Raw genomic sequence first — 26120 nt, 5'->3', positions numbered from 1 at the left:
AGAAAGAAAGAAAGAAAGAAAGAAGCTTTTCAAAACCCACAGTTAATGAGGTATGAAGAAATCATCTAGCAGAAAAAGATGTTAGGAATTCAGTGAACTTAGATTGTCAAAAGAAAATTGAGAGATGACTCTTTTGTGGCCATAAAAAACAGGATATGAAATGATGCTTTATATAAGCACAGAAAAAAATACTTTTGTGTTGTTCTTGACAAAGTAAGTAACATTACAAATAACGGTTTAATTTCTATAACTGAGGCTTACTAAGCATTGGAGTAAATAAGGCAAAGTCTGATTTCGTATTCTGCTACCTCCAGCTCAGAAAAATAAGGTTTCTGAGAGAGACATTTTCTTCAAACACAAGTTGTTATAAACAACTGTATAAAATATTCCAGTCTGTGTTATATGTTGGATTTATGCTCTCCTGTTTTTAAAAGCCTATGAAAGTGAATTTAACATTGTCAGGAAGTTCTTCTCATGGACTGAGGTCAGTGTAGTCATACAACTTTCCAAGTCCTCTGTCTCACAGCCTGCTCTCCTTTAAAGCTATCACTGGCCTCCTTAGCTATAAAAGGTTAGGGAAGGTTTCTGCACTTGCAGTCCTGCTTAAACAAAGACATGCAATTGCAGGACCCAGTGAATGCATTAACTAGTCAAGATGGTTAAAGATATTTTAAATATTTGATGAGGAGTGTATACAAAATACAAGGCTTTGAATCTGAATTTTATGATTTTCATGATCATGATTTATAATTTCTGTTATGATTTCATTTTTTTTTCCATCAGGAATGGGGATCTAAGTTCTATGTATAAGAGTTCAAATCTATTCCATACCAAAATATCTGAGTGTATTTTCCAAGAGTATTAAACGTATATTAAATAAGCTTTCATTGCTTTTATACTATATTGTCTTCAATATTCCTGAGTTAAATGAAGAAAATAAAATCAGATAATTTCTAGACTCTTGTTTGTTCTTCCTTACTTTTTCTCAAGTATGAAAGGAATGAAATAGAGGTAAATATGTTTAGTTGGTTTATATGTGAAGCTTCAAGTGAAAGTGCTATATAAATAACTTTACACACAATCAACATTAAAAGAGCAGGAACCATACCATACTCTGTTGGAGACATGCTTTTATTGCAGCTGTGATAACTGCATAACATCACAGAATGTGATAACATTCAAACTTAACTGGTTGTTTGAGGCTATAAGGAATTGAGAATGGTGTTGGATTTTAAATTCCTTTTAAATTTCAGTCTTTCAATCAATCTGTCGTATCTGATATGCATTACATTAATTAGAGTGGAGTGTAAGTTATTCTGAAGTTTTTGTTTAGTATCCACAGAGACTTCAGAAATTTAAAAAAAAAAAAAAATGGCAGAGAAGTATATTATAATGATTACAGTATTTTTATAGTATCTATACCAATTATATCCCCAAGTAATTCAAAGTTCAGGAGAAATTAAAAAAAAAAAAAAGTGAGAAAAAAGCAAATGTTCAGGTGGAAGTTTGGAGTGCCATGTTTCAAGAAGACAGCTGAATAGTCTTGTGATTGACAGAAGCTTCAGTGTAAAAGGCTTAATTACTAACCAAGCAAAAATGAATAAAGGAAAAAAGCTAGTATTTGAAACAATAAAAAATGATGGGAAAAGAAAGAATAAATGTGATGGGAATTCATGAAAATTCACTACAGGTTTTTCAAGAAAAGTAGGTTTCTGAATAGGAACCTTTTTTCCATTTTTGATAGTCAATACATTATTCTTAGAGCAAACAAGCAAAATTCTTAGAGTAATTTTCATGCACTGAAAATCATTAAACAGGAAAAAAATCATAAAATGTCTTTGCAGAACTTGTAAACAATATGAAAGTGTTTCTAATCAGGAAAAGAACAGAGAGAGACTTAGTAAGTACTGTGTAGATATTTAGACCACACAGCTGTATATTGCAATGATTTAGATATTTAGATTGTTGCTGACTTCTTCCATCAAGCTTTAGGTAACATTCATTTTCTGCCCTGCAGCAAAAGAGCTGCTTTTGTTGAGTGATCCATGTGGGATTCATAAATACATTAGTTTAAAATTACTACATCAGGTATGCTAGTGCTGTAATGTAACATAGCTGAGCACTTCACTGTGTAAATCCATTCTGTCCCTACAGATCAATAAGGCAAAGAACCTCATAAGCAGTCAACACTAATATTAGTCATGAGAGAGAAACAAAATTGGTTGCTCAAGAGGTATCATACAAAAAGGCTGTCAACTAAAACCTGAACACCAAAAACACACGTGCTTAGTGCTTATCAGTAACTTTGATCAAGACCTGACCAGGAGCTTCTGGCCCTCCGTATGCTGGGGCCCAAGGCATTTAAATATAAATAAGTAAATAAATTAATAGAAATCCTCTTGTTCATTTATATTTTCCTCACTCATCATTATTTTATATGATGCTGCTTTCCCCTCCCCTCCCCTGCAAAAAAAAAAAAAAAAAAAAAAAAAAATCTTTTCAAATAACGTTCATATTTTAATTTCAGTTTCTTTCTTCTCTCAGTTTTACTTCACACTTTTTTATCCCCCCACCATCAATATGATAGAGGATTGGGAAGATGTTGAAACAGCTTGAAAACTTTCCTTGAAAAACTGGTACAACATCTGGTTGTCTTATATTCTTGTTCTTCAAATTCAAAACAAAAACAAAAAAAAATGTTAGGAAAAGTATCTTTTTGTTGTAAGACAGAAAATTAACAAATAAGTCAACCCAGGAGAATTAATTCAGATCTGCAGTCCTTTGCAGTTTCAGAGTAGGAACAGTTATGCTTTATTTAACAAGCTGGTCTGTGTATATAGTAGCAGTAATAAATATGACAGTGACAAAACTAGAAACAGGCAAATATGATGCAGCTGCATTTACGCTCTATTAGATCTTTGGTTGGGTGTTTCTGAATACTATTACATGCCTACCATTTTTCACCAGAGAGCTGTTTTCTTCAGTAGCTGAGGAAGCATAAAATCTGCTTCACTTGTAAAGCATCAGCCCTGGTTGTCCTCTTATCCAATTTGCAAGAATCAGCAATTGTTTTTAAAATGAATTTCTTTCTGAAATGAGAGGAAAACTTAAATAATGAACAATTGTGTTATGTTCTGCTCTGTAGTGCTAAGGCATTCCTCACCTAATACACCCCATCCCTTTCACTGAGCTCCGAAACACCTACACATCAGGCTCGAGCAGGTCTTCCCCAAGCAGCTTATTGTCCTCAGGCAGCAGGCAGGGGTGCACTGCTGGCTCTCAGCCTGACCAGAAGTTCAAAATCAGGTGGTTCAAAAGTAAGGTTCAAAATCACCTTACTCCAGGGACTTGGAACCACCTGGACTGGACATAAGCAGGGACAAACATACAGGAAGTTCATAGAAGAACAAGAAAGAGAATCTAAATCTCCAGAGACTCAGGTCAGGGCCTAAATAAATATATTTCCCCAACTTGAACATTTTTATTAATGTTTTTATTAAATGCAGTATTGACTGAACTGCATCTTTGGAGGTTAAGCTCAACTGTTTAAAGAAAGATAAAACAAGCCCCACAGCAAATATTCTTTGCTTAAGATGCTACTGCCTTAACAGTAACCAGCAAATACTTCACATGGATGTGATGAAAATACATGTATGAGTGTCATATTTTCTTTCTTTTAATGGAAATATTAAATATCTGATGATTTCCTTTAAAAATAAATAAATAAATAAATAAATAAAAGGACAACAACAACAAAAAACGCACTACAACCCTGGTTTCTGTGTAAGTCCTAAAGCAAAAATCATGTTATTAAAAGGAGCAAGATTACTAAAAATATCCAGTTTCAAATTATATACACGTAATTTATTTATATTTTCATTATGATTATGAATCAGAGACACCTGGCTGTTCTTATGTTATTCTAGCCAGCATCACAGTGTAAAGAAGGAAGTTCTTTGTAGGAAGCATTCACAAAATTTATAGAGAAATCCTTCATTGTTCTTTCAGAAAATAAGGATGTCTCCCCTTATTTCTCACTACCTTAAAAGTTAGAGGTCTGTCCAAAGTACTGTCAGGTATGTGATAGTCTTCTGCTTTTCCAGCTTTATTCCAGCACCTGAACAACAGGGCTGGATTGGTTCAATGGCTTCAAGACATTATTTTGGTAATGAAGACTACAGTTCCCTGTGGATTAATCCTGGTAATAATTCTGTTTTACTTGTGCCTATTACAAGACAGTGAAGCTGAGAAAATCATGTTTATAACTGTAATTCCTCTGTATTATAACTGTAAATCCCCTGAAAGACTGTCAGTCTTCCTGCATTCCTGGAGATTGCACACAGTCATGCACATAACAGAGGCTAAATGTTTCTCAGGTTCCAGGACTGTGACTATGCAGGTCCTGAATTGCTTCATACATATCCATAAGGCATGCCACACAAATTGTGCTTGGTGATATATCTGCCCTCTACCAAATTCAACAATTTCAAAAATTGTTGCAAAACAACTATTTTCCTATTGTATTCTATTTTTATTTTGAAAGTGTCATTTAGGTGACATTTAGTGACACCTAGTTTTAGAGCAATTCATACCATTGTTTTAACGTATCTCAAAAGCTGAGCACATCAGGAGTAGGAAGGAAAAAAGATGCTGAAATTTTACTCCTACACTGAGTGTAACTTAATTAGAACAGAGAGGATTAATCATGAGAGTTTTAAAAGGTTATGTCTGAACTTAACTAGTCATAGAACTCTAAAGCTACACTTCTCTTCCATCTTCTGAAATGAGAATAAATGGGTTTATTTTTAAAGAAAATCTGTTAACATATATTTTTTTCTCTAGCTTGGGAGCTAACAATTGCCAATGTTGTTAAAAAAAATATGTATCTGTCTTTGTTTCATTCTTCTCCTGATTACTCAGCAGACTAGTTACCATGTACCATTACGAAGCATTCTCTTGAGGTGGAAGCAAACTAATATTTGAAATGAACTTATTTTGGAGTATCTCTGAAGAGAATACATATTGGAAAAAAACAACTACTAAATATACATTTTGCATGTTCTTTGGTATAGATGTTTACTCTACCTTATTGATTTCCAGATGATGGCACATGGCATTAATGCATTCATCTTCTTAATAGCAGTGCCAGTTCAAGCCTTTGCTGCCAGACTGAAAAACTTCATTTTATTTACTTCTCTAGTTTACCACTTTTTTTTTTTTTTTTTTTTTTTTTAATGCAAGGTGACACTGAGGAGCTGGTTGTAGGAGGACTGTGAACAGCTTCAGGTTGGCTCTGCTACAAAATATATATATTTTATATAAAAATATAATTTATATATATATATAATGTATATATGTATATATACAATATGTAAAAAAATAAATAAAATTACTATTTCTGTCCAAAAAACAGCTCTACACTTCCTAATAGCCTACTATCCTCATTTCACACTTTATCGGTGCTGTGTGGTACCTACTCCATGGATGCTATCTGAATATAACTCTTGTTGGATTTCCTATGAAAAACTGAACCATTTGCCTGTTAATAGTGATGAAGAAAAGAGATGAGTCTGACAGTTTCCCAAGTCAATGCACGTGTTCTGATACTGTAAAAAAAAAAAAAAAAAAAAAAAAAAAGTGAACACATCTACTTAAACAAAAAAACCCTTGGATTGCAACACTGAAGAAGCAATGGTATAAATGCTGTTTTTAATTCCTATGCCTCAAGTCATTTCAGCTTAAAGAACAAAAAAACGTGAGCAATGCTTACCCAGTCAGTACATATCTTCATAACTGCAGAAATTAAGAATAGCCTTGAGAAATACATTTTGTAGGTTTTAATCTCTTCATTTATATTTTCCATCGCTGCCACATTTTCTATCAATATGGCTTTTGACATGAACTGATTGATGTAATAGATGCAACAGCAGGATGGAAATTTCTGCTTCTCTGAGCTGCTATAAGTATCCAAGATAGGAAAAATTGTTTAAGCAATAAACCTCAGGTTAAAAAAAGAAAAAAAAAAAAAAAAAAAAAAAAAAAAAAAAAAACGTTTAAGGAAAAGTTATACAAGATATAGGAAACCACCATCTATCTATGACTATCATATAAGTAGCTCATCTGGTGAAGCATTCACCTGGTTCCCTCAAATGTTCTCTGTGTTGCACAAGACCTTCTGTTTGATTTCTTCTGCTTAGCAAAAGTATGACCAAATCTCCAAAGTAGCAGGAACATTCCTACACGGTGGGTGCAGCTGTATCACAGAAACTAGAAAACTAGAAATCAACTAAGCCAGTGAGATGACTTTCTTTCATGCTTTTGTGCTAGTAAAGTATTTTGTTCATGAGTGCAGAGTGGTTAAATAGCAGGATATTCTTCCTTTTCTTCAAACCCAGTATGCTATAAAAACATTAATGTTTTCCAGAGGTTAAAAGCAAGCACATTGTGTAAATCTCATACACTAACTGAATATTAATGAAAAATAAATAAATTCTATGTAATGAAACAGCTTGAGAGAACTTATGCAGTAGTAACTTACAGGGACGAGGGAGGGTCTGGATGCTGTGCTGTTCAAGCTGCAAGTGCAGAGCACAACACTGTATGGGCTGCTGTGGGGAAAGTTAACGCCATCCCAGCTAGACCCAGTACACTTTCCTCAGAAACTACTTGCAGATCATCTAGTAAGTAGTCAGCTGATGATATTTTCACCATTACCTACTCTATTCATGATATTATCCCACTGTAACCTTGAATTTCCCTGTCCATGTACAGAATGTACATTTCCCTGTCCAAGTCCTTTAATCAGGCTTTCAGCTCTTTAAGGCTAGAGACAATTGTTTTATTATGAAGTGGTATGGCAACTGACACCATAAGGCCTTCTGACCTGGTTTGGAACTTGAAGCTCACTTACAGCACAAAAATTATTTTTAAAATAAATCATGAAAACCTTAAAAATGAGTCTATGTGTGCCTACAACCAAAGAATTAATTTATAAAAATTCTGGTTTTCAATCTTTCTTATTTGCACAGCTATTTTCAGAAAAGTTTATTAGCCACATATTTCCCAGACATAGTTTAATATCTCAGAAAAATACTAACAGTTCTTAACAGTTCTTAAGTGTTTAACAGGAAACTAAAGTTTGATCACAACAGTGCAGAAACAGAGCTCATTGAAGGTTTCATAACGTGACGCCCATCTACAAGAAGGGCTGGAGGGCAGACCCGGGAAACTACAGGCCTGTCAGTTTGACCTCAGTGCCAGGGAAGCTCATGGAGCAGATCCTCTTGACAGTCATCACGCAGCACTTGCAGGGCAAGCAGGCGATCAGGCCCAGTCAGCATGGGTTTATGAAAGGCAGGTCCTGCTTGATGAACCTGATCTCCTTCTATGACAAAGTGACGCGCTTGGTGGATGAGGGAAAGGCTGTGGATGTGGTCTACCTTGACTTCAGCAAGGCTTTTGACACCGTCTCCCACAGCATTCTCCTCAAGAAACTGGCTGCTCTTGGCTTGGACTGGCGCACGCTTCGTTGGGTTAGAAACTGGCTGGATAGCCGGGCCCAAAGAGTCGTGGTGAATGGAGTCAAGTCCAGTTGGAGGCCAGTCACTAGTGGCATCCCCCAGGGCTCGGTGCTGGGGCCGGTCCTCTTTAATGTCTTCATCGATGATCTGGATGAGGGCATCGAGTGCACCCTCAGTAAGTTTGCGGATGACTCCAAGCTATGCACGTGTGTCGATCTGCTTGAGGGTAGAAAAGCTCTGCAGGAGGATCTGGATAGGCTGCACCGATGGGCTGAGGTCAACTGTATGAAATTCAACAAGGCCAAGTGTCGGGTCCTGCACTTGGGGTGCAACAACCCCAAGCAGAGCTACAGGCTGGGAGATGAGTGGTTGGAGAGCTGCCTGGCAGAGAAGGACCTGGGAGTGATGGTGGACAGTCGGCTGAATATGAGCCAGCAGTGTGCTCAGGTGGCCAAGAAGGCCAACGGCATCCTGCCTTGTATCAGAAACAGTGTGGCCAGCAGGTCTAGGGAGGTGATCATCCCCCTGTACTCGGCTCTGGTGAGGCCACACCTCGAGTACTGTGTTCAGTTTTGGGCCCCTCGCTACAAGAAGGACATCAAGGTGCTTGAGCAGGTGCAGAGAAGGGCGACGAAGCTGGTGAGGGGCCTGGAGAACAAGTCCTACGAGGAGCGGCTGAGGGAGCTGGGCTTGTTCAGCCTGGAGAAAAGGAGGATCTCTACAGATGTAGAGAGCGATAAGGTCACCCCTTAAAGGAGGCTGTAGTGAGGTGGGGGTTGGTCTGTTCTCCCACATGCCTGGTGACAGGATGAGGGGGAATGGGCTAAAGTTGCGCCAGGGGAGTTTTAGGTTGGATGTTAGGAAGAACTTCTTTACCGAAAGGGTTGTTAGGCATTGGAACAGGCTGCCCAGGGAAGTGGTGGAGTCACCATCCCTGGAAGTCTTTAAAAGATGTTTAGACGTAGAGCTTAGGGATATGGTTTAGTGGGGATTGTTAGCATTAGGTCAGAGGTTGGACTCGATGATCTTGAGGTCTCTTCCAACCTAGAAATTCTGTGATTCTGTGATAACTGAATTCCACTTCTCAACAGATAAAACTTTTTTTTTTTTTTCTTTTACTTCAGAACTTTCCATTCTCCCTGGCTTCTTTAGGGTTGTATTTTGTTGTTGGTCTTGTTGGTTTTGTTTTCAGAATGTGTTCAACTCATGCACAGTTTCCCTCTATTCCACCAGCACTGTGTAAGAAACAATTAATTAGAATATTCATACTCATGTCACATCTCAAAATTGTATGATCCAGCATTACAAAGCCAACTTTCAATGTTCTAAAAGTGATTAACATAAAAAAAAAAATACCTCTCCTAAAAGAGAGGTATTTGGTCTCTACAACTGAAAGTTCTACCAAGCAACACAGCAACTACATCTTGTATGCAAACTTGGAGCATTTACACCATGGATTGACAGTAAAGTCCTTTGAATTTTAAAGTTGTGTATTTTTGAGTTTTTTTCCTTTACATTTCAGAAATTTCAAAACTTTTTTTAGGTGAACTTTAGCTCAAGTCTTCCCATTCAGCACCCACACATAGAACTCCAAACCTTTTTAATAGTAAGTCTTCCCATGATCCTCTATATTACTAAAAAACTGTTCTGTTGGCATCAAAAGTAGTCTCACTTTTTGATGTCCATTTGCACAGCAGAATCTGATGCCATTTGGCTGTCAGCGGTCTATAAAAACTGCTGCGAAGGGTCTTCTTTACCATTTAACACAAAGATATTTTTACCTAAATGAGTATCCAAAGCAAAGAAAAATACTATTGTGAAGAAAACTAGATAAATTGCACGGAAATAGTTAAAATGGCATGAAGACTACAGAGAAAACTGTAATCCAGAAAAGACATTAATAGAACAACAACAACAAGACAAAAAATGATGCAGCTGCAAAATAAGCTCACATTAAAAGGACTTTTATGCTTAAATATCTTGTAAGTCTGCCATAAGTGACTGTAGGATGATTTAAATTGAATTCCTATTTGCAGTCACACCTCTATGGTTTATTATGGATTTAGAAAAGCTGAAAACTGAGAGAGACAACTAAATACACAAATAAAAGTGGCCGTGACTTAAGAAGGGTCTTAAGGAGCTACATTTATGAGGATAAATAGTAGATTTTACCAGAGAACATACCCACCTGTGCTCTATGTAAGACAGATGGCTTATCTTTTGACAGAAGATATTCACTACAGTGATACTTGTTTTGGCTAACGAGGAGCAAAAATTACTGTAGAAAATAAATATATATATATATAACAACATGAGAATACTGGTGATTATGTAAGCAAAAAGAAAAATTAGGCACCTCCGAATTTGCAGAATTTTTTTTCAAAGGAGTCAGAAAACCATTCAAGCAAATCATAAAGAAAAAGGTATTCATTAGTAAGAGTCCTGTAAAAGCAGTAACCTAAATACTCAACAACATCTTAAGTAGTATTTTAGAGGCCAAGATGGAAGGCAGTAGTTCTGTAGTAATATGTGGGCCAAGGGTATCACGGTGGCCTCCTGTTTTCTCTTTTCTGTGATTGTCTTAGCAAAAAACGCAGACTTAAGAATTCAGTTTTTTAGTAGAATGAAAGATGGAACAAAGTATTGGAAGAAGGTGTAATACATGTTTCTTCCTTAGCAATTCAGTTCTAAGTGGGATGATATATCAGTGGATAATTCAATTTCCACAAACTAACCACACCTCAAAATACTCTTTCATCTTACTTCACTTTACCATTGCCATTCATTTCTTGGGTTCTTTGCTGATATTAACACAAATAAACTAGGATCAACAGTTCTGGAGTTCTTATCAGCCCTCTTTATGCTTGACCTTCAGAAGTAAACAGCAACAAAGTCTGTGCATTACCTTCAATAAAGGGAAACAGTTCCACCTGTAAATTACACTTTTACTGACATCATCTGTAAATTCAGCTAAAAGCTTACAAAAATATATAATAACATATACAAATATATGTGCAAGTATAACCTTAAATAACCTGTGCATAAGCATTATAATTTATTTTTTTGGGTTGAAAATTGCAGTGTTTTCAAGCAACATACTATTAGCTGCTCTTTTTTTGATAAAGCAGTACAAATAGTGAATTGGTTGACTGTGTTCATATGCTCATACTGCTTATTTTAAGCATAATAAAACACACAAATTCCAAGAAGTTGCATTTGTTTCAGTAAGGTTAGCCATTTAAAATAAAAATTAAGAATTCTTTTTATTTTGTGTAATTCTAAAACAAATTAAACTGTAGTAGCTTGTATACCTCAGTCTGTATTACATAGTAAGTGATTTGCCTTACTAATAATATCCCATTAAAGGCAGACATCAGTGTCAGAAACAGTAAGAAACACAGGAAATACATAATTTTAAAATAGTCCCGTATGATATGTATTCATAGTTTTAATTTCAAAGTGAGTTTATTTTCTTGAATTGAATGTGTTAAGTATTAAAAAAAAAAAAAAAAAACAAAACAAAACAAACAAACAAACAAAAAAACCTCCCAGTAGCAACTTTTTGTGCAGTGAATCAAAGAAGAAAGTCAAGTTTCACGGTGTTTCAGAAACTCCACAGCCATTCCACAGGGGTCAGTACGACCAGGCTCTGAGGGTTTGCTGAAGCCAGTTTCCAGTCACTTTCAGCAGTGAACACTAATCCTGTAAGATTTAATGAACCAATTCTTAGTTGCAGGAAAAACTTTTGGGAAAGGTACTAATAAACTTCATTCAGTAAATGAAGATTTTTCATACCTACAATGAAACGTTTTGTCTCACCATATAATTGCTACGTATCACACTAAAAGAGTGGCTTCACACGTATTTATGACACTCCATACAGGATTTAACAGCACGGATGTCCCAGAATCCTTGTGATTTCTGAAGGCAACAAGGTGAAGTTAAGGCTATGGTTAAAGAAACATGTCACTTTTATATTTGCCCACAAAGTCCATTTGAAATTGCTTTCAAAATAAAGGGATCTTGAAACATCAGTCAGAATCTTTAGCTACCAATTTCTCAACAAAATGTGCAAGACTAAATGAATGTATGAGTGTTTGTCTTTGCCCCATCAGAAAACCATTCTCATGTCATATACCCAAAAAGAAATGTTACTGCAATCTCCAATTTCTAGCCCAAATACACCAAGCAAAAAAAAGGTGGATTCAAACCATCTACATTGTGTCAAACTGAAGAAACAAAGCTAGAATAAATAATCCAAACTGACCGGGGTTGTTTAATACAAATTGGTGCTGCTTTACCCTCTTTTTCCCACCATCACCGGCCTGACCAGCCTCTGGTCCAAATATTGTGGAATTTGGGACAACCGAAACCAGAATCCTCAACAGGATCCCAATTTCAGAGTATCATTATCCATAATCCACTGAACTGAAAGCCTAGCTTTGAATACTGTATACAGTATTTTTAAAGGATTATTCCCTTAGTTATTACTTTTCAAAGGTACAACCGAATACTGACATCAACTTTCTTTTGTGACAAAGATGTGGGCTGTAAGAAAATGAAACAGAGCAGCAGAAGAGCAAGAAGTCCTGTAAGGAGAAAACAAAAAATCCTTGAGCAACTTAATCCTTGCGCAACTTATACAGCAACTTAAGCCTGTTTTGACATGGGTACAATTAACTCAGGGATTAATAAAAAGACTCAATAAGAAACCTCAAATGCTCCCAAAAACACCTGATTTCCATTCTGAATCTCTCTTTTTATTTGTAAAGACTGGCATTACAATTGAAAAGGACTCAAAATGGAGTGACATACACATCATTGGTGTTTCATGATGCAACTGATGGGATCCCTGAATGGATATTGCTTCAGCTTTGATTTTAAAAAATAATTTAACAAGAAAATCTTCAACTCCACTATTGATCACAGGTGGCAGAAATGACAGAAAGGAAAAGAAAAGAAACCCAAACTGCTATCAAATTCATAACATATACATTGTTGGCTGATGACACTTGTTCCAGATGTACAATAAAGCCCACAACACTTTATTACTATGGAAATAATTATTGTGAATGTTTTTTTCATGTTGATCAACTTGCTTTTGAAGGTAGTTTCTTTGATTGTTTTAAACTTGCATAATAAACATGCAATGAAACATTTCTTGTTAAAGTGTTTTTTGCAGTCTTCTTGTCTTCATACAAAGATTTCATAAAGTTGCAGTGTTGTATCAGAGCATTACCAAAATAAGAGCAAAAGCTAAAGAGGAAGGTAAATGTGAAATAAACTTGATGAGAATGACCTAATCTTGTCCTGAGACACTCCAGTCTTAACAAAAAGATGTGCACAATCAAACTCCTTCCTCCCAAACCCACTAAAACCACAAAATAAATATTAACTTGGAAGAAAAAAAAAAAAAAAAAGAAAAAAAGAAAAAAATACAATGTCATCATGCACTCATCTTCTGCATAGCTCAACCCACATATAGTAAGGCACTATTTCCCCACAACTTAGTGTCCACAACAATCTTTTACAGTGCTCTGTGAACTACATATAGTTCCTTCCAGGATGATGAAATAAATAGACTGAATGAGTGTTGCTACCATGTCACCCCATGTGTGATTTTATAGACAAGGGCATCATCTGGCAGTTTCAGAAATAAGCTGTCTCAAGTCTCTTCTTATGTGAGCATGTTATGTATTGGGATTCATCTATTGTGTGTGCAAGTGGTTGGTTTGTTTTCCAGAGTTGCTGTTATTTTTCATTGTTCTTTACTCCATTGTTCTCAAAGCAAATACAGAAGAAAGTAAAAGCACAGTTGGGTCATTAAAAACAGAGCTTTGGTGCTCCATAAAGCACACAGCTTCGGGGATTTAAGAAGTCTATTGGATATTCCCAAAGGAGTTGGGAAATACATGGATGTATTTTCAAGTGGAAATCCTCATCTCTGCTTAGTTGAGCTGGTCTTCATACTGTTTTCGGAAGCAATCACCAGCAGGAAAAAACTCCCAGCACCGTTCTTGATACATTTTCCATACATAGGATTCCTGAAAGAAACAAAATTTAAATAACTTAAATTGATTCAATGAGAAAACATCAAGCATGACTTTTTTTTTTTAATCAGTTTAGAGTAGATTTTACATTTTTGTCACCTAGACAAAAAGCACTAGAAAAAACACACAAAAGATGACCAGATAGTTTAACTGTAATTTCACATCTAGAAGCACCGTAAAGCTCAACTAAAACTGGTATAAACATAAGCAGATTTTTTTCTGTCACAGAAATTTGACTGAATTTCAATATCAGTCATTTAAAAGCATCCATACACATAATGCATTAAAAAATGGATTTCAAAGGACCATTTAAAAAGCAAACAGAAAAGAAACCTCCTGTTAGAATTGTTTTCACAGGTTTCATTTCATATATATACACAAGTGCTTTCATATTGACTTATCTAGAAATGTAAAAATAGATCATATAATTGATGAATCATATTAAATGAGAGAGAGAAAAAAAAATCAACAGGGAAAGACAAGGAATGTTGCTTTCACAGAATGCTTAAATGTTCTGCTTCTCATTATTTTTGCTTATAGTCTGTATTTATATTTTTTGTGTAAGTAATACTTCAAGAATAACAGGTCAGATAACAAAATAGGAAACGTCAGAGAATTGATACTCAATCTAACATTAAACAACCAAAATCCTAAGAACTGTTTAGAATGACAATTAAGTTACTTACGATATAGGATATTATTTATTAGAATACTTAGTTTTGCCAAGACAGAATGATTTTTATTTTAGAACCAATCTCATTTAGTAGATGTTGGCATTCATAGAATTGTTCACATACCTGTCCTGTATGCTCTGTTTCATCTTTATTAATAAGATACATCAGGAAAAACCTACGATCAAATAAAGAGTTATTATGGATACAGTATCTGAAAGCACTATGCAACCCACAGATTGATGAGTATTTCTCAACATGTTGTGTACAAAAATGTGAGAAAATGTTGTTCATGTACTTTCAAGTTCCAGAATTATATTTATGATGATATTCCCAGACTTACAAAATATACTTTCCTCAAAATGTTAACATTCATTCATTGTTCAATGAATAGTATGCCAAAATGCAGAAGATTCAATGTGATTTACAATAAATGAGTACTTCGTTTAAATGAAGATTTTTCTAAGCTATTTGAAAATTGTAATAGACATTTTCATGCCCATAGACACTTAGACATAGAGAGTAGCCATTGATTATTTTTTTTTTTTTAATGAATACAAAATGCTGAATATCATTAAGAAATCAACAATGCTAACTAGCCACGTACCAGATTCCCAGTTTCCATATCCTAGCTCACACAAAATTGGTGTCTCACAACCAAATTGGAAACAACGTATTGAAGTTTGTTCATTCTCTGCTCCTACCTCCACAGAAATGATCTTGCCTCACAAAGTTCAGAACAGTTTTCCTAATAAATGGAAAGCTCAAGCTTTCTTTTTCATGGATTCTAGTCAAAAAAAAAAAAAAAAAAAAGTCTCCTTCTTTTTTTCATTCATTCAGGCAGCATGAATGCACATCAAAGCCAAATGGTACTGACTCATGCTTATGCAATAGAGCTAATCAGGTACTTGCAGAGGCTGCAGGGGTCATGAGTTACCAAGAAGTTCATTTTTACTGTACTTACAAATAATTGGCCAAGTTGTGCTCCTGCAGTGTGTGTGTTTCAAAGCCATGGGGCACTGTATCAAAGTAATCATTTCCTATTCCACAGATAAAGCACTTTGTCTAAAAGAAAAAACACACAACACTTCAACACTATATATAACCCTGCACCCCTTTGAGAACAGCCACCCTATAATGCAACAATTTTCTTCAAAATTGCAATGCATCAACTATAACATGCACTGAACATGGCTTTTCTTTTAATGATTGGGACTGGATGCTTCAGCCAAAACACTTGAATAGAAAATTAACTGCCATCAGAGCAGTTACTGTTCAATAAATAAATAAATAAATCTTCAAGACCTATAGGTGAATAGATATGAGGAGAAAGAATGGCATTGAACATATCAGTCAAAGCTGTCATTTACTCTTCCTTGAACATTAGAAGTAGTACTCATTGTAGCACATGGCAGTATTTACCTCAACTGCTTATTGCGTTCATTCAGCTGAAGTTGAATATGCTTTTAGACTAGATAACATAACACAGCAGTTCTTTCTCAACAGTCTTCTGAATTATTACATTCATACTTAAATGACAGAAGAGAAAACCAGCAAGTTTTCCAGCAAGTACTGGATACTCACACATAGATTAACCAAAGAAAATTACATCTGAGATGAAATGCATCATGACAGTTTTAATAAGTGTTAGAAAACTCTACCAAACAAATCTAAAATAGAGCAGAATATAAGTGCAGACAGTGTTTACGTCCGATGCAAGTAGCAGCTAGCACCTGCCTGTAGCGTGCCTCTTTCCCAGTACAGAGCAAAGAGCAGTAAACATTATCCTGAACCTGGATGCTAGCAGAGTATTCTCTTCATAAAAACTAAGACTAAATAGTCTAAATAGTCTAAAGTCTATTTAATTGTACTAACAGAACTACTTATTTAAGATCTTATAATGCAATAAATAAAACAACAACCAAAAAAAAACTTCTAAGTTACTTTTTCCATCAAATGAACTGAGATGTATGAGTATGATCTCATCCAGGACACTGTATGACATTGGATCCTCTACAGAACTGTGTTTTCCCTTCAATTTAAAAACTATTCACTGGCTGTACTACCCCTTTATTGAACTGGTTTTCTTTTGAGAAAACCTGAAAATGGTTTGGCAACTGGATGTTCTTACCTCCATGTCTTCTTTAACTTGTTCTTGCTGATCTCTTAACTCACCAAAAGCATCAATAATTAAACCTAGGGATCAAGTTAAAATAATAGTTAATGTTCAAGAACTGTGACAAAGATTTGGAAATCCAGAACAACTCTGACAAAGAATATTCAGTTGCAGTCTTGTGTAGAAATAGTAGAAAAGTGATATACCTTCCAACAAATGCAACAACATCCAGATATGTGAAGGAAAATGAGCAACTCAGACAGAACAGCTATCTGTAACATGGTTGTCAGTACCATTTGGAATTACAAAATATAGGATAAGCAGACTTCTGATTTATTTGCAGTATTATTTATTATCCTTAACTCAGCATATAAAGACGTTCCTGGATTTGCAGTAATGGAGGCTTTACCATAGTAAGAACACTACTGTACATTTAACAGTGTTCAGGTATGTATACACAGCAGATGCAAAGAGGCCCAGAGCTGTATGCATCTTCTTTCATTACGGTTGTCATTTAGCTTGAGGTTTGACTGTTAGAGCTCTACAAAAGCAAGGGGCCATTTCAGGGAAAAGATGGCTCAAGATTATAAATTCTTTATGATTCTCCCTTTGGTTACACTAATACAAGCATGGAATAACTCCACAATAACTCCACTAAAACTACTGTGCTGTAAAACCAATGAATACCAGATAAGAATTACTCTCAAGCTTGACAGCTAAGGCTTCTACTCTTTACCCAGTCACAAAAATAAGAAACAAGCAGTAGGAGATAAACTACTTAAGATTATGAAAAATTTTACATCCTCCCCAAATCCTTTAAAACAACTTGTTGCTTGAGTAGGAGTTATAAACAACGTAACAGAAGCTCAGAATTGCCTTCTAAACTTCCTTGTAGGAAGTGAGAAAACATTTTTATAGGCATAAATTTTTTGTTATTTTCCTGTTAGTTGACAAGAGGCAATAATAACAATTCTTTCTAATTATTTCTCTTGCTGATCATTTACGGGAGTCTTTTAGAGGGGACAATGAGAAGATAGAAATGGTAATGACATCAGTATTCTTGTGGCAAGTAGCTTTTTTGTTTCTACACTGATCCAATTGATCCAGTTAGAGCCTGCTGGTTATATGGAATCTAGGAACAGCAGCATATGGATAAAAGCCAGATGGATGTGATTTACTTTCTAAATCTGCTTTTTGATCTGTCCTGGTTGAATCTTGGGCATAAGGTAACTGTAGCACTGAGATCCTGTACTGGGTCTGGCTGGAATGTTAACTTTCCCTGCAGCAGCCCATACAGTGCTGTGCTCTGCACTTGTAGTTGGAACAGCAGTGTTATCACACCAGCATTGTGTCTACAGCTGAGCAGCACTGGCACAGCATCGGGCCTCTCTCTAACCCTCCTAGGGGGTGGGCAAAAAGTGAGAAGAGAAACATCACTAGGGCAGCTGACCTAAACCAACCAAAGGGATATTCCATACTATGTGATGTCACACTCAGCAATAAAAGGTGGAAACAGGAAGAAGAGGTGAGGGGTGGGCTCTCATTGTGAAAACTTCGGTCCTCCTCCCGAACACCGGCTACGTGCGTTGAGGCCTACGTGTTTCAAGGACATGGTCAATCATCGCTCATTTGTGGGAAGCGGAGAGTAATTTCTTTCCTCTGCACTTCCACATAGACTTCATTTGTTTTATTTGTTTGTTTTCCTCCTTTTTTATTTTATTTTCCCTTTCCCCCTCCCTTTTCCCCTTTCCCTTTTTATTTCCCTTTAGTTAAATTTTTTAGTTCATAATAATCTTTAATTATTATTATTATTTCCCTTTAATTAAGTTATCCTTATTCTCAACCCGTGAGTTGTTCTTTGCTTTACTTCTCCCACTCCTCATCCAAAAAGAGGGGGAGTGAGAGAGCGGTTGTGGGGTTTAGCTGCCCAGCACGGTAAAACCACCACAGATCCATGTACGGCTAAATAATGCTTTCAGTCACAGTGGACTACAAATATATACCTTGAATAATGGCAAGCAGGATGACAATCACAAAGAAGAAGAAAGTGATATCAAAGATAATCCGATAGATCTCATATTCATCTCCTGCTGGATCCTCTATTTCATCACCAATTCCTCCACCTGCACGTACTCCAACATACATGTGAAACATGTAGCACTAAAAAAAAAAAAAAAAAAGATACAAAAAAGTTTGTCTGCATCTACGAGTAAAAATATCCATTTTTGCAAATTCAGTAATAGGCAGACACTGGTCTAGCAGAAATACTATGTGAAGTCATCTCTTTCTCCTCCAGTTTACGGATACTTCCGAAAGGGCAGAAATGCTGCTGAGAATCTGAAACTGCAGCATTTCACGTTCTGTCTTTATGGCACAGTTCAAAAAAGATTAATGTTTGACTACCTTGAGCCTACCAGAAAACCGTGATTCAGGTCCAAATGTTTCAGCATACAATAATATGCTAGTAGAAAGTACCATTACCACCTAATCTATTTCCCGTTACTCTAGCTCAAAAGTGAATGACTTGCCCCATCTTTGATGTTTAAAAAAATAAATAAAAATAAAACAAAACACAACACAACAAATACAACCTTTGAGCATGTTTGTTCAGAGGACAGGCTAATGATGGAAACAGTCTACACCAATGCTGCAAAGGGGTACCATAAGTACAGTCATGTGGGGTGATGACAATGCAAAAATTCCAGTTTATCATATAATAGAGGATTATGCTATCAAACTCAGAGTCCTGGAGAAGATTGATTCTTTTTCTTTAAGGACTTTTGCTAACTACAGATACAATTCTCAGTGTATAAAAAGTAGCAGTGACAGTCACAATAGTCATTCCTAAAAGCTAACTATATGAAAGGCCCATTATTTTACTTCTATACTGCTCTTACTCCTATATCCCGTAAGTAAGAAATGTATAATAGTAACATACAATGCTGAATGACCAATGGCTGAGAAATGTAATATTTTTAGAGAAGTTTTTTATTTCACCATTAAAAGTCAATGTTATTTTTCAATTACCGAAAATAAAAATATATTATTAACACCTTTTTTTTTCCATATCACATTGCAAGTCTTACCATTTTTACAGACGACACTTAACATATAGCACATTGTGTATTATTCTATGTGTTATTTTAGCTCACTCCTTTATAATATTTTAGCCATTTTTCATGTATATTTTCATATAAAACAGATGGAATGACTCTTTGCTCAATCAGATGATGACAGGACAAGAGGGAATGGTTTAAACCAGCAGAGGGGAGATTTAGATTAGATATTAGGAGGAAGTTTTTCACTCAGAGGGCAGTGAGGCAATAGAACAGGTTGCCTAGAGAGGTTGTGGATGCCCCATCCCTGGAGGTGTTCAAGACGAGGTTAGATGAGGCCCTGAGCAACCTGATCTAGTGGGTGGCATCACTGCCTATGGCATGGGGGTTGGAACTAGATGATCTCTAAGGTCCCTTCCAACCCGAGCCATTCTAATATTCTATGTAAGTCAGAAGGTCTTAAGGAGGTCTCCAAGTCCAGATTCCTGCTCCATGTATAGTCCACTATAAGTTTAGACAAAGTTACTCAGGGCTTTATACAGTCAGGTTGTTAAATCCTCTCAAGGATGGAGGCTGCACAACCTCTCTGAGAAAGGTGTACCTTTGCCTGGTTCCTCAGGGTGAAAAAATAATTCCTTACATCCAGACAGAATACCTTCTTCCATTCTGTGGTCTCCCGCCATGCACTGCTGTAAAAATCACTGGCTCATTCTTCCCAATAACCTCTCTTTAGACACTGGGGAGCTGCTCTTAAGCTCCCCCCTTCTCGCCTCAAAGCCTTCTCTTCTCCAGGCCAAACAAGCCCGACTCACTTAGGCTCCTCCCAGGGAAAGTACTCCATCGCCTGACCATCTTAAGTGACTCTCCACTGACTATACTCCAGTTCACCAGTGTCTTTCTTGTACTGAAGGTCCCAAACTGGACAAAAATATAGACATGTTAGTCTATAACTGATTGAGCTCAGGTTCACGGCTTTTAGCTAGTTTACACTTTTGCAGAAATTATAGCAAAAAATATTACCACACTTCTCCTATTCCTTTAAAGAAGTGTTTGTGTATTATACGCAGAGTATATCTAGTTCTTAAGGACGTTCACTATATTTGTTCCTTTGCTTTCCCTTACGGTCTTTCTCTTGCAGGCTAATGATACAAATATATGAACAGGAATTACAAAAAGGACAGGGCAAAAACATAATAATTTAAGAAAACAAACAAACAAAAAAAAAATAGAAAGCAAACTAAGACTTACTGTTAACATATCATCACATTTCATGTCTGGCATATCACCATCTTCACTCTTGTTGTAGAACTTGCGAAAAAAATTGAATGCCACTACTGTGTACAAGTATACCACTACTGCCAGTAATCCCACTGTTAGGACAAGCTGGAAGACAAAATTATACATTTATAGCTGCCTTGTTGGAAGGTCTCCTAAGCAGACCAAGGATGTGTGTCGTCTTGTTGTTGTTGTTGTTTTTATCTTCAAAAAAGTGTTAAAAAGGTTCTTTGAAATAGGAAGACCATCAAAGAGGAGGAACACATTACAGGAAACACTGTTCATAGAACAAATTTAAATGGATGAAAAGCCTTCATTATTTTCTCTAGTTAAAATCAGAAGTGCAATGTCAGATTGTGTAACTTCTTACAGAAATGATTTCTTACTATCAGGGAGCTGAGGCTCTCAAACAGCCCTCCAAAAGAAAGAATAACTGGATCTCAGCTGGATCTTTCTTTAGAAGAATCTTGAAAAAAATCTGAACAGAAAGTTTATGGGCAACATAGTAACACAATAACAGCTAGAATCTAAATTTAATGTCATGCATTCTAGTGCCACGTTCTTATGATTATAAATCCTGCTGGCAAATTTTTGCACTAGCACAGCAGCTTTCAGTGGTCAGCTGAATTAAGTCAAGAAGTGCTCTTTCCTGTGCACTCTGTCAGTATAAAAAAAACAAACAAACAAACAAAAAAAAAACACCATAAAGGAAAAGAGGTAACAGTTGATACCTGTTTACCATTGTGGGTCACTGATGACAGGATAGTTCGTAACGTCTTGAACCCCATTGCAATGTCAAGAAGATGAGCAGCAAAGAAAAAATTGTTGTAATGGCCAAGGACTGACATGGTCATGTACCAAGCTAGGTAAAGGAAAGACTACAAGAAAACAAGCACATTACAAAATACATAAATAAATAAATAAACAAACTGAAAAAACTAAGGACTACTATGTCTAACTTAATTCACAACACTAAAGAAAAGCAGAAATTGCTTGAATGTGCTTTTTATTTAAACAGAAATTCATGAAGTTTTTCTTACATAAATTCTGCTTTTGAGAATTTTCTCTGTGCAAGAATATTAAATCTGCAAATGTAGATGTGTTCACATGAAATGTTCAAAATTGACACATCCTAAATTTCAATTTTGAAACAATTCCATTATTTGTTAATGTTTATTATATAAAATCTTCTGATTGGAATGATTTTTTTGTTTATGAATAATTACATTAAAATATTTATAACAATATGGTCAATAACAAACAAAAGGTCTTTGCAAGCAACAGAAGGAATTATATATTACTTCAAACTACTAAAACTACTACTTAAATATTTAATGCTATTTAAGTAGCTTATTATTACTAGAAATATTAATTTAATCTTTTCCTCTACAATTTAATTTATCTGACTTAAAGACAAGTACACACTTACAAGAACAAAATTAGAATTTCCTTTAGAAAAGACCTAATCCTGAATGAACTGACTCTCTACAGGTCATGCTTTCTGTGGACCTGGACAGTTATCGTCCCAAATTCAACCTTCAAGTTCCACCCTTTCTAACTGAAGTCAGTTTCCATTTTCATTCTCCAGCAGTCCTAGTTACAAAATCATTCTTCCCCTACCATATTTTCCACCAGAAAAAGAAGATGACTCAGGAAAGCCACAATTATAATACCACTTAGAATCATAAGATGAGCAATATCTTAAACTGAAGAATATTTTAACGACCTTGTCATTCCTTTTTTTTTTTTTAAGACTAACTTTTTAAAAATGAGTAAAATCATTAGCCTCATTCTGTGTCACATCCCGCTAAGAGTTTCAGTGATACAAATTACAGTAATTCTACACCCATTAACTATGCTGATCTGACTGTGTTCCAGGAGTATTTAAGTGACTGCAGATGTAAAGTTTAAGAACAACATGAAAAATGGCAACTAGAATTTATATAGACAGTTTCCCAATTTTACAGCACTTGCTTATTCCTCCTGAATAAATAACCGTATAAGAAAGGGGTTAAGGGGAGAAAACAGATCGAGGTTCTATAGCCTAGTACCCATGTAACTGGGAAAAGATTTGGTCAATCTCTTTTTAAACTTCTGAGAATTTCTTTATCTATCTATCTGTGTATCTAGTAAGCTACTTGTAATTCAGAATATTTCATATATGTTTGGACACCCTTCAGGCTAAGATGGATATTTTATCTTTTTTTTTTTTTAGAACATGAATGTATGTGTATACATATACTGACAGACTTACATTATCAGTGAAAACAACTCCTAATTTCCACATCTGATACTTAACATCAACAGAGTTTAGCCTGTAAAAGTAAAAAAATCACATTTTATATAAGAATGAAATAGGAAAATACACAACACGAGAGCCTATTGCATACTACAGGAAGTGTATTGTCACAGAAAATGAAGAGGTCACAGTTTATCTATTTCTCCCAAGCTGAAATATATCACAACCTTGTTCTAATTCACACTTTTACTCTGGAACGGACCTGTCTGAAACAAAAGCAGAAAAATAAATGTGTAAGTACTATTTTGGAGACATCAGACATGAAGCTGATCAATATCTACAGTGCAATCACCTATGTATAAGTCACATGAATTTTAGAATCAATGGAGAGAAATAGTGTTTTGAGAATTTGCACCCTGAAATACCAGTTCATCACCATTGGTTATATCATCACATCTTGAGTGATACAATTAGACGGCTTTAAAGACAGACAAAGTAAGGTGAAATGAATGTCTGAGCTTATGTCCTTTGTTCTTCCTCAAGAAAAAATGTAAATTGAAGAGGAAAGTGTATTAAAACCTTTTGCACGGTCAGGAATGACTCAGACCATGATAACTGGGTGATATTTACTGTCTGATCAGGATTGCATGGATGATATTTACAAAATACATACATTGAAGAGAAAACAAAACAAAACAAAAACTTGCAGTATAACAGATAATACTGTCTTCCAATATACTACATTCTTAACAAGAAGGTTACTTGTTCCAGGAGCTTTTGAAAACCTAGGTTATTGAATCTTGTGACAAGGAAAATGAAGACCTTTTAACATCTTTTACATTCTAGGCCAACTGTACCGATTCTTTATACACTTCACATTCATATCATTGCTTATCTTTTCACCAGACTATGGAAATGTCAGATCCTTCAGGATAAATCTATTTACATTTTTTTCTTCTTGAAAGGTGACAAATTTCTCTACCGCATAAGCATCCAACAGCAGCCCTTCTTAATATCCTCTAAATTACCACTACTATGGTTGCTGCAGACGCTTGAGCCTCAGTTGCCTCTTCCATTGACACTGACTGTACTAATGACAGCAGAACCAAGAACAGCAGCTAGGGAGGCAAAGGGACTGAGACGTAAGTTTGACTATGACACCTCTGATAAATAACTCTCATCTTTGTGTATTTCAGATTATTCTCTCAAATACACATGAATTGATTGATCATATATAGCCATTCATAAAAGAAAAGCCATACAGCAAAAAATTCAAAGCCAAATGACAGACCTTGAGTTCTTGATTTTAAACAAAATCAAAATAAATAAATAAATAAAACCACCACCAAACTAAACAAAAACAACAACAAACAAACAAACCAGAAGCAAATGCTTACACAGCAGATAAGGAGCTATCCTTCTTTGGTTTCTTCTTTTCTCGAGCATCACTAAAATCAAGAGCAGCTTTGTCCATTCCTAGTAACTCACTGATTCTGTCACGGCCATAAAACTCACCATATTTATCCATGACCTAAATTTAGGAGGAATAGTCAAGAGAGTCAGCTGGGTATAAGGTTTTTTATTTTCAGAGACAAGTTTAACATGCATGATTTTTTTAATCTGTTTGTTTCCATCTGCCTATCATACTGTTTTTTTCACCTTAATTTCAATCACTTTGACAGAGGCAATAGGGCTCATCAAGGATATGATGCTCTTACTCATTTAATGAAAATAGGAAGAGAAAGGCAACTCAGCAGAAGCAGAATAACTAAATCAATATTGTCACTGAAAAAAAAAAATGTTGAGCTCACACAAGCAGAGATGTTTTAAATATCCTATCTACATGAAAAAATCTGATAAAAGTAAAATTTCTTGAAGGTAGTATTCAACCCTTTCTAGTTAACAAACTAGAACAACAAAGTTTGCTGGTCAATAAAGTTATTTGGCTATGCATTTTGCCTAATCATCTCAATCTGTCCCATCATCTTATAAAGTAATTTTCTAACTCTTTCCTGGGTAAAGGACTCTCTATTCTGTGTGCATGTGTATGTGTGTATGATGGTGTGAAAGCAGTAACTGGATTCAAACCATAGGTTAGGGGGAACTATATGTCCATGGTGCGGTAGAATTGAATGTGTGTGTGTGAGTCTGTGGTCTCTAGCAAAGATCAAGCCAGACTAGCTGGCAAGGGGTTGAAGCTGTCTGGAACTAAGGAGGTGAGTGGGTCTCTTAAGAGTCAGCTTTAGGTGCCAGAGCACAGAGGAGTAAGCTATGGGACACGGGAAATCATCACACAGAATCACAGAATTTCTAGGTTGGAAGAGACCTCAAGATCGTCGAGTCCAACCTCTGACCTAACACTAACAGTCCCCACTAAACCATATCCCTAAGCTCTACATCTAAACGTCTTTTGAAGACTTCCAGGGATGGTGACTCCACCACTTCCCTGGGCAGCCTGTTCCAATGCCTAACAACCCTTTCGGTAAAGAAGTTCTTCCTAACATCCAACCTAAAACTCCCCTGGTGCAACTTTAGCCCATTCCCCCTCATCCCACCAGGCACGTGGGAGAACAGACCAACTCCTACCTCACTACAGCCTCCTTTAAGGTACCTGTAGAGAGCGATAAGGTCGCCCCTGAGCCTCCTTTTCTCCAGGCTGAACAAGCCCAGCTCCCTCAGCCGCTCCTCGTAGGACTTGTTCTCCAGGCCCCTCACCAGCTTTGTCACCCTTCTCTGGACTCGCTCGAGCACCTTGATGTCCTTCTTGTAGCGAGGGGCCCAAAACTGAACACAGTACTTGAGGTGCGGTCTCACCAGAGGGACAGGGGGACAATCACTTCCCTAGACCTGCTGGCCACACTGTTTCTGGTACAAGGCAGGATGCCGTTGGCCTTCTTGGCCACCTGAGCACACTGCTGGCTCATATTCAGCCGACTATCCACCATCACTCCCAGGTCCTTCTCTGCCAGGCAGCTTTCCAACCACTCATCTCCCAGCCTGTAGCTCTGCTTGGGGTTGTTGCACCCCAAGTGCAGGACCCGACACTTGGCCTTGTTGAATTTCATACAGTTGACCTCAGCCCATCAGTGCAGCCTATCCAGATCCTCCTGAAGAGCTTTCCTACCCTTGAGCAGATCAACACACGCACCTAACTTGGTGTCATCTGCAAACTTACTGAGGGTGCACTCGATGC

At 36.3% G+C, this 26120-nt stretch overlaps 1 protein-coding gene across 13 annotated transcripts in view; it reads right to left on the bottom strand.

Annotated features, from left to right (window-relative positions):
- Positions 1-10234: 10234 nt before the first annotated feature.
- RYR2 (ryanodine receptor 2) overlaps positions 10235-26120 on the bottom strand; it is a 413797-nt gene continuing 397911 nt past the window's right edge. For 6 of the 13 annotated variants that reach the window (XM_082756062.1, XM_082756060.1, XM_082756061.1 and 3 more), the window contains 9 exons: positions 24325-24458; positions 22943-23003; positions 21420-21566; positions 20662-20796; positions 18361-18517; positions 16373-16437; positions 15206-15306; positions 14368-14419; positions 10235-13564 (listed from right to left, as the gene is read on the bottom strand). In XM_082756062.1, the coding sequence (XP_082612188.1) occupies positions 13469-13564; positions 14368-14419; positions 15206-15306; positions 16373-16437; positions 18361-18517; positions 20662-20796; positions 21420-21566; positions 22943-23003; positions 24325-24458 (948 nt within the window). In that variant the 3' untranslated portion in view covers positions 10235-13468. The remainder of the gene's footprint in view (positions 13565-14367; positions 14420-15205; positions 15307-16372; positions 16438-18360; positions 18518-20661; positions 20797-21419; positions 21567-22942; positions 23004-24324; positions 24459-26120) is intronic. The other 7 variants (XM_082756055.1, XM_082756065.1, XM_082756056.1 and 4 more) reach the window with 3 other exon arrangements.

This window comes from Aythya marila (genome assembly GCF_965140915.1).
Source record: "Aythya marila genome assembly, chromosome: 3".
NCBI lineage: Eukaryota > Metazoa > Chordata > Aves > Anseriformes > Anatidae > Aythya > Aythya marila.
The sequence above is the reverse complement of the archived record's forward strand: the minus strand, read 5'-3'. Positions and strand labels throughout refer to the sequence as shown.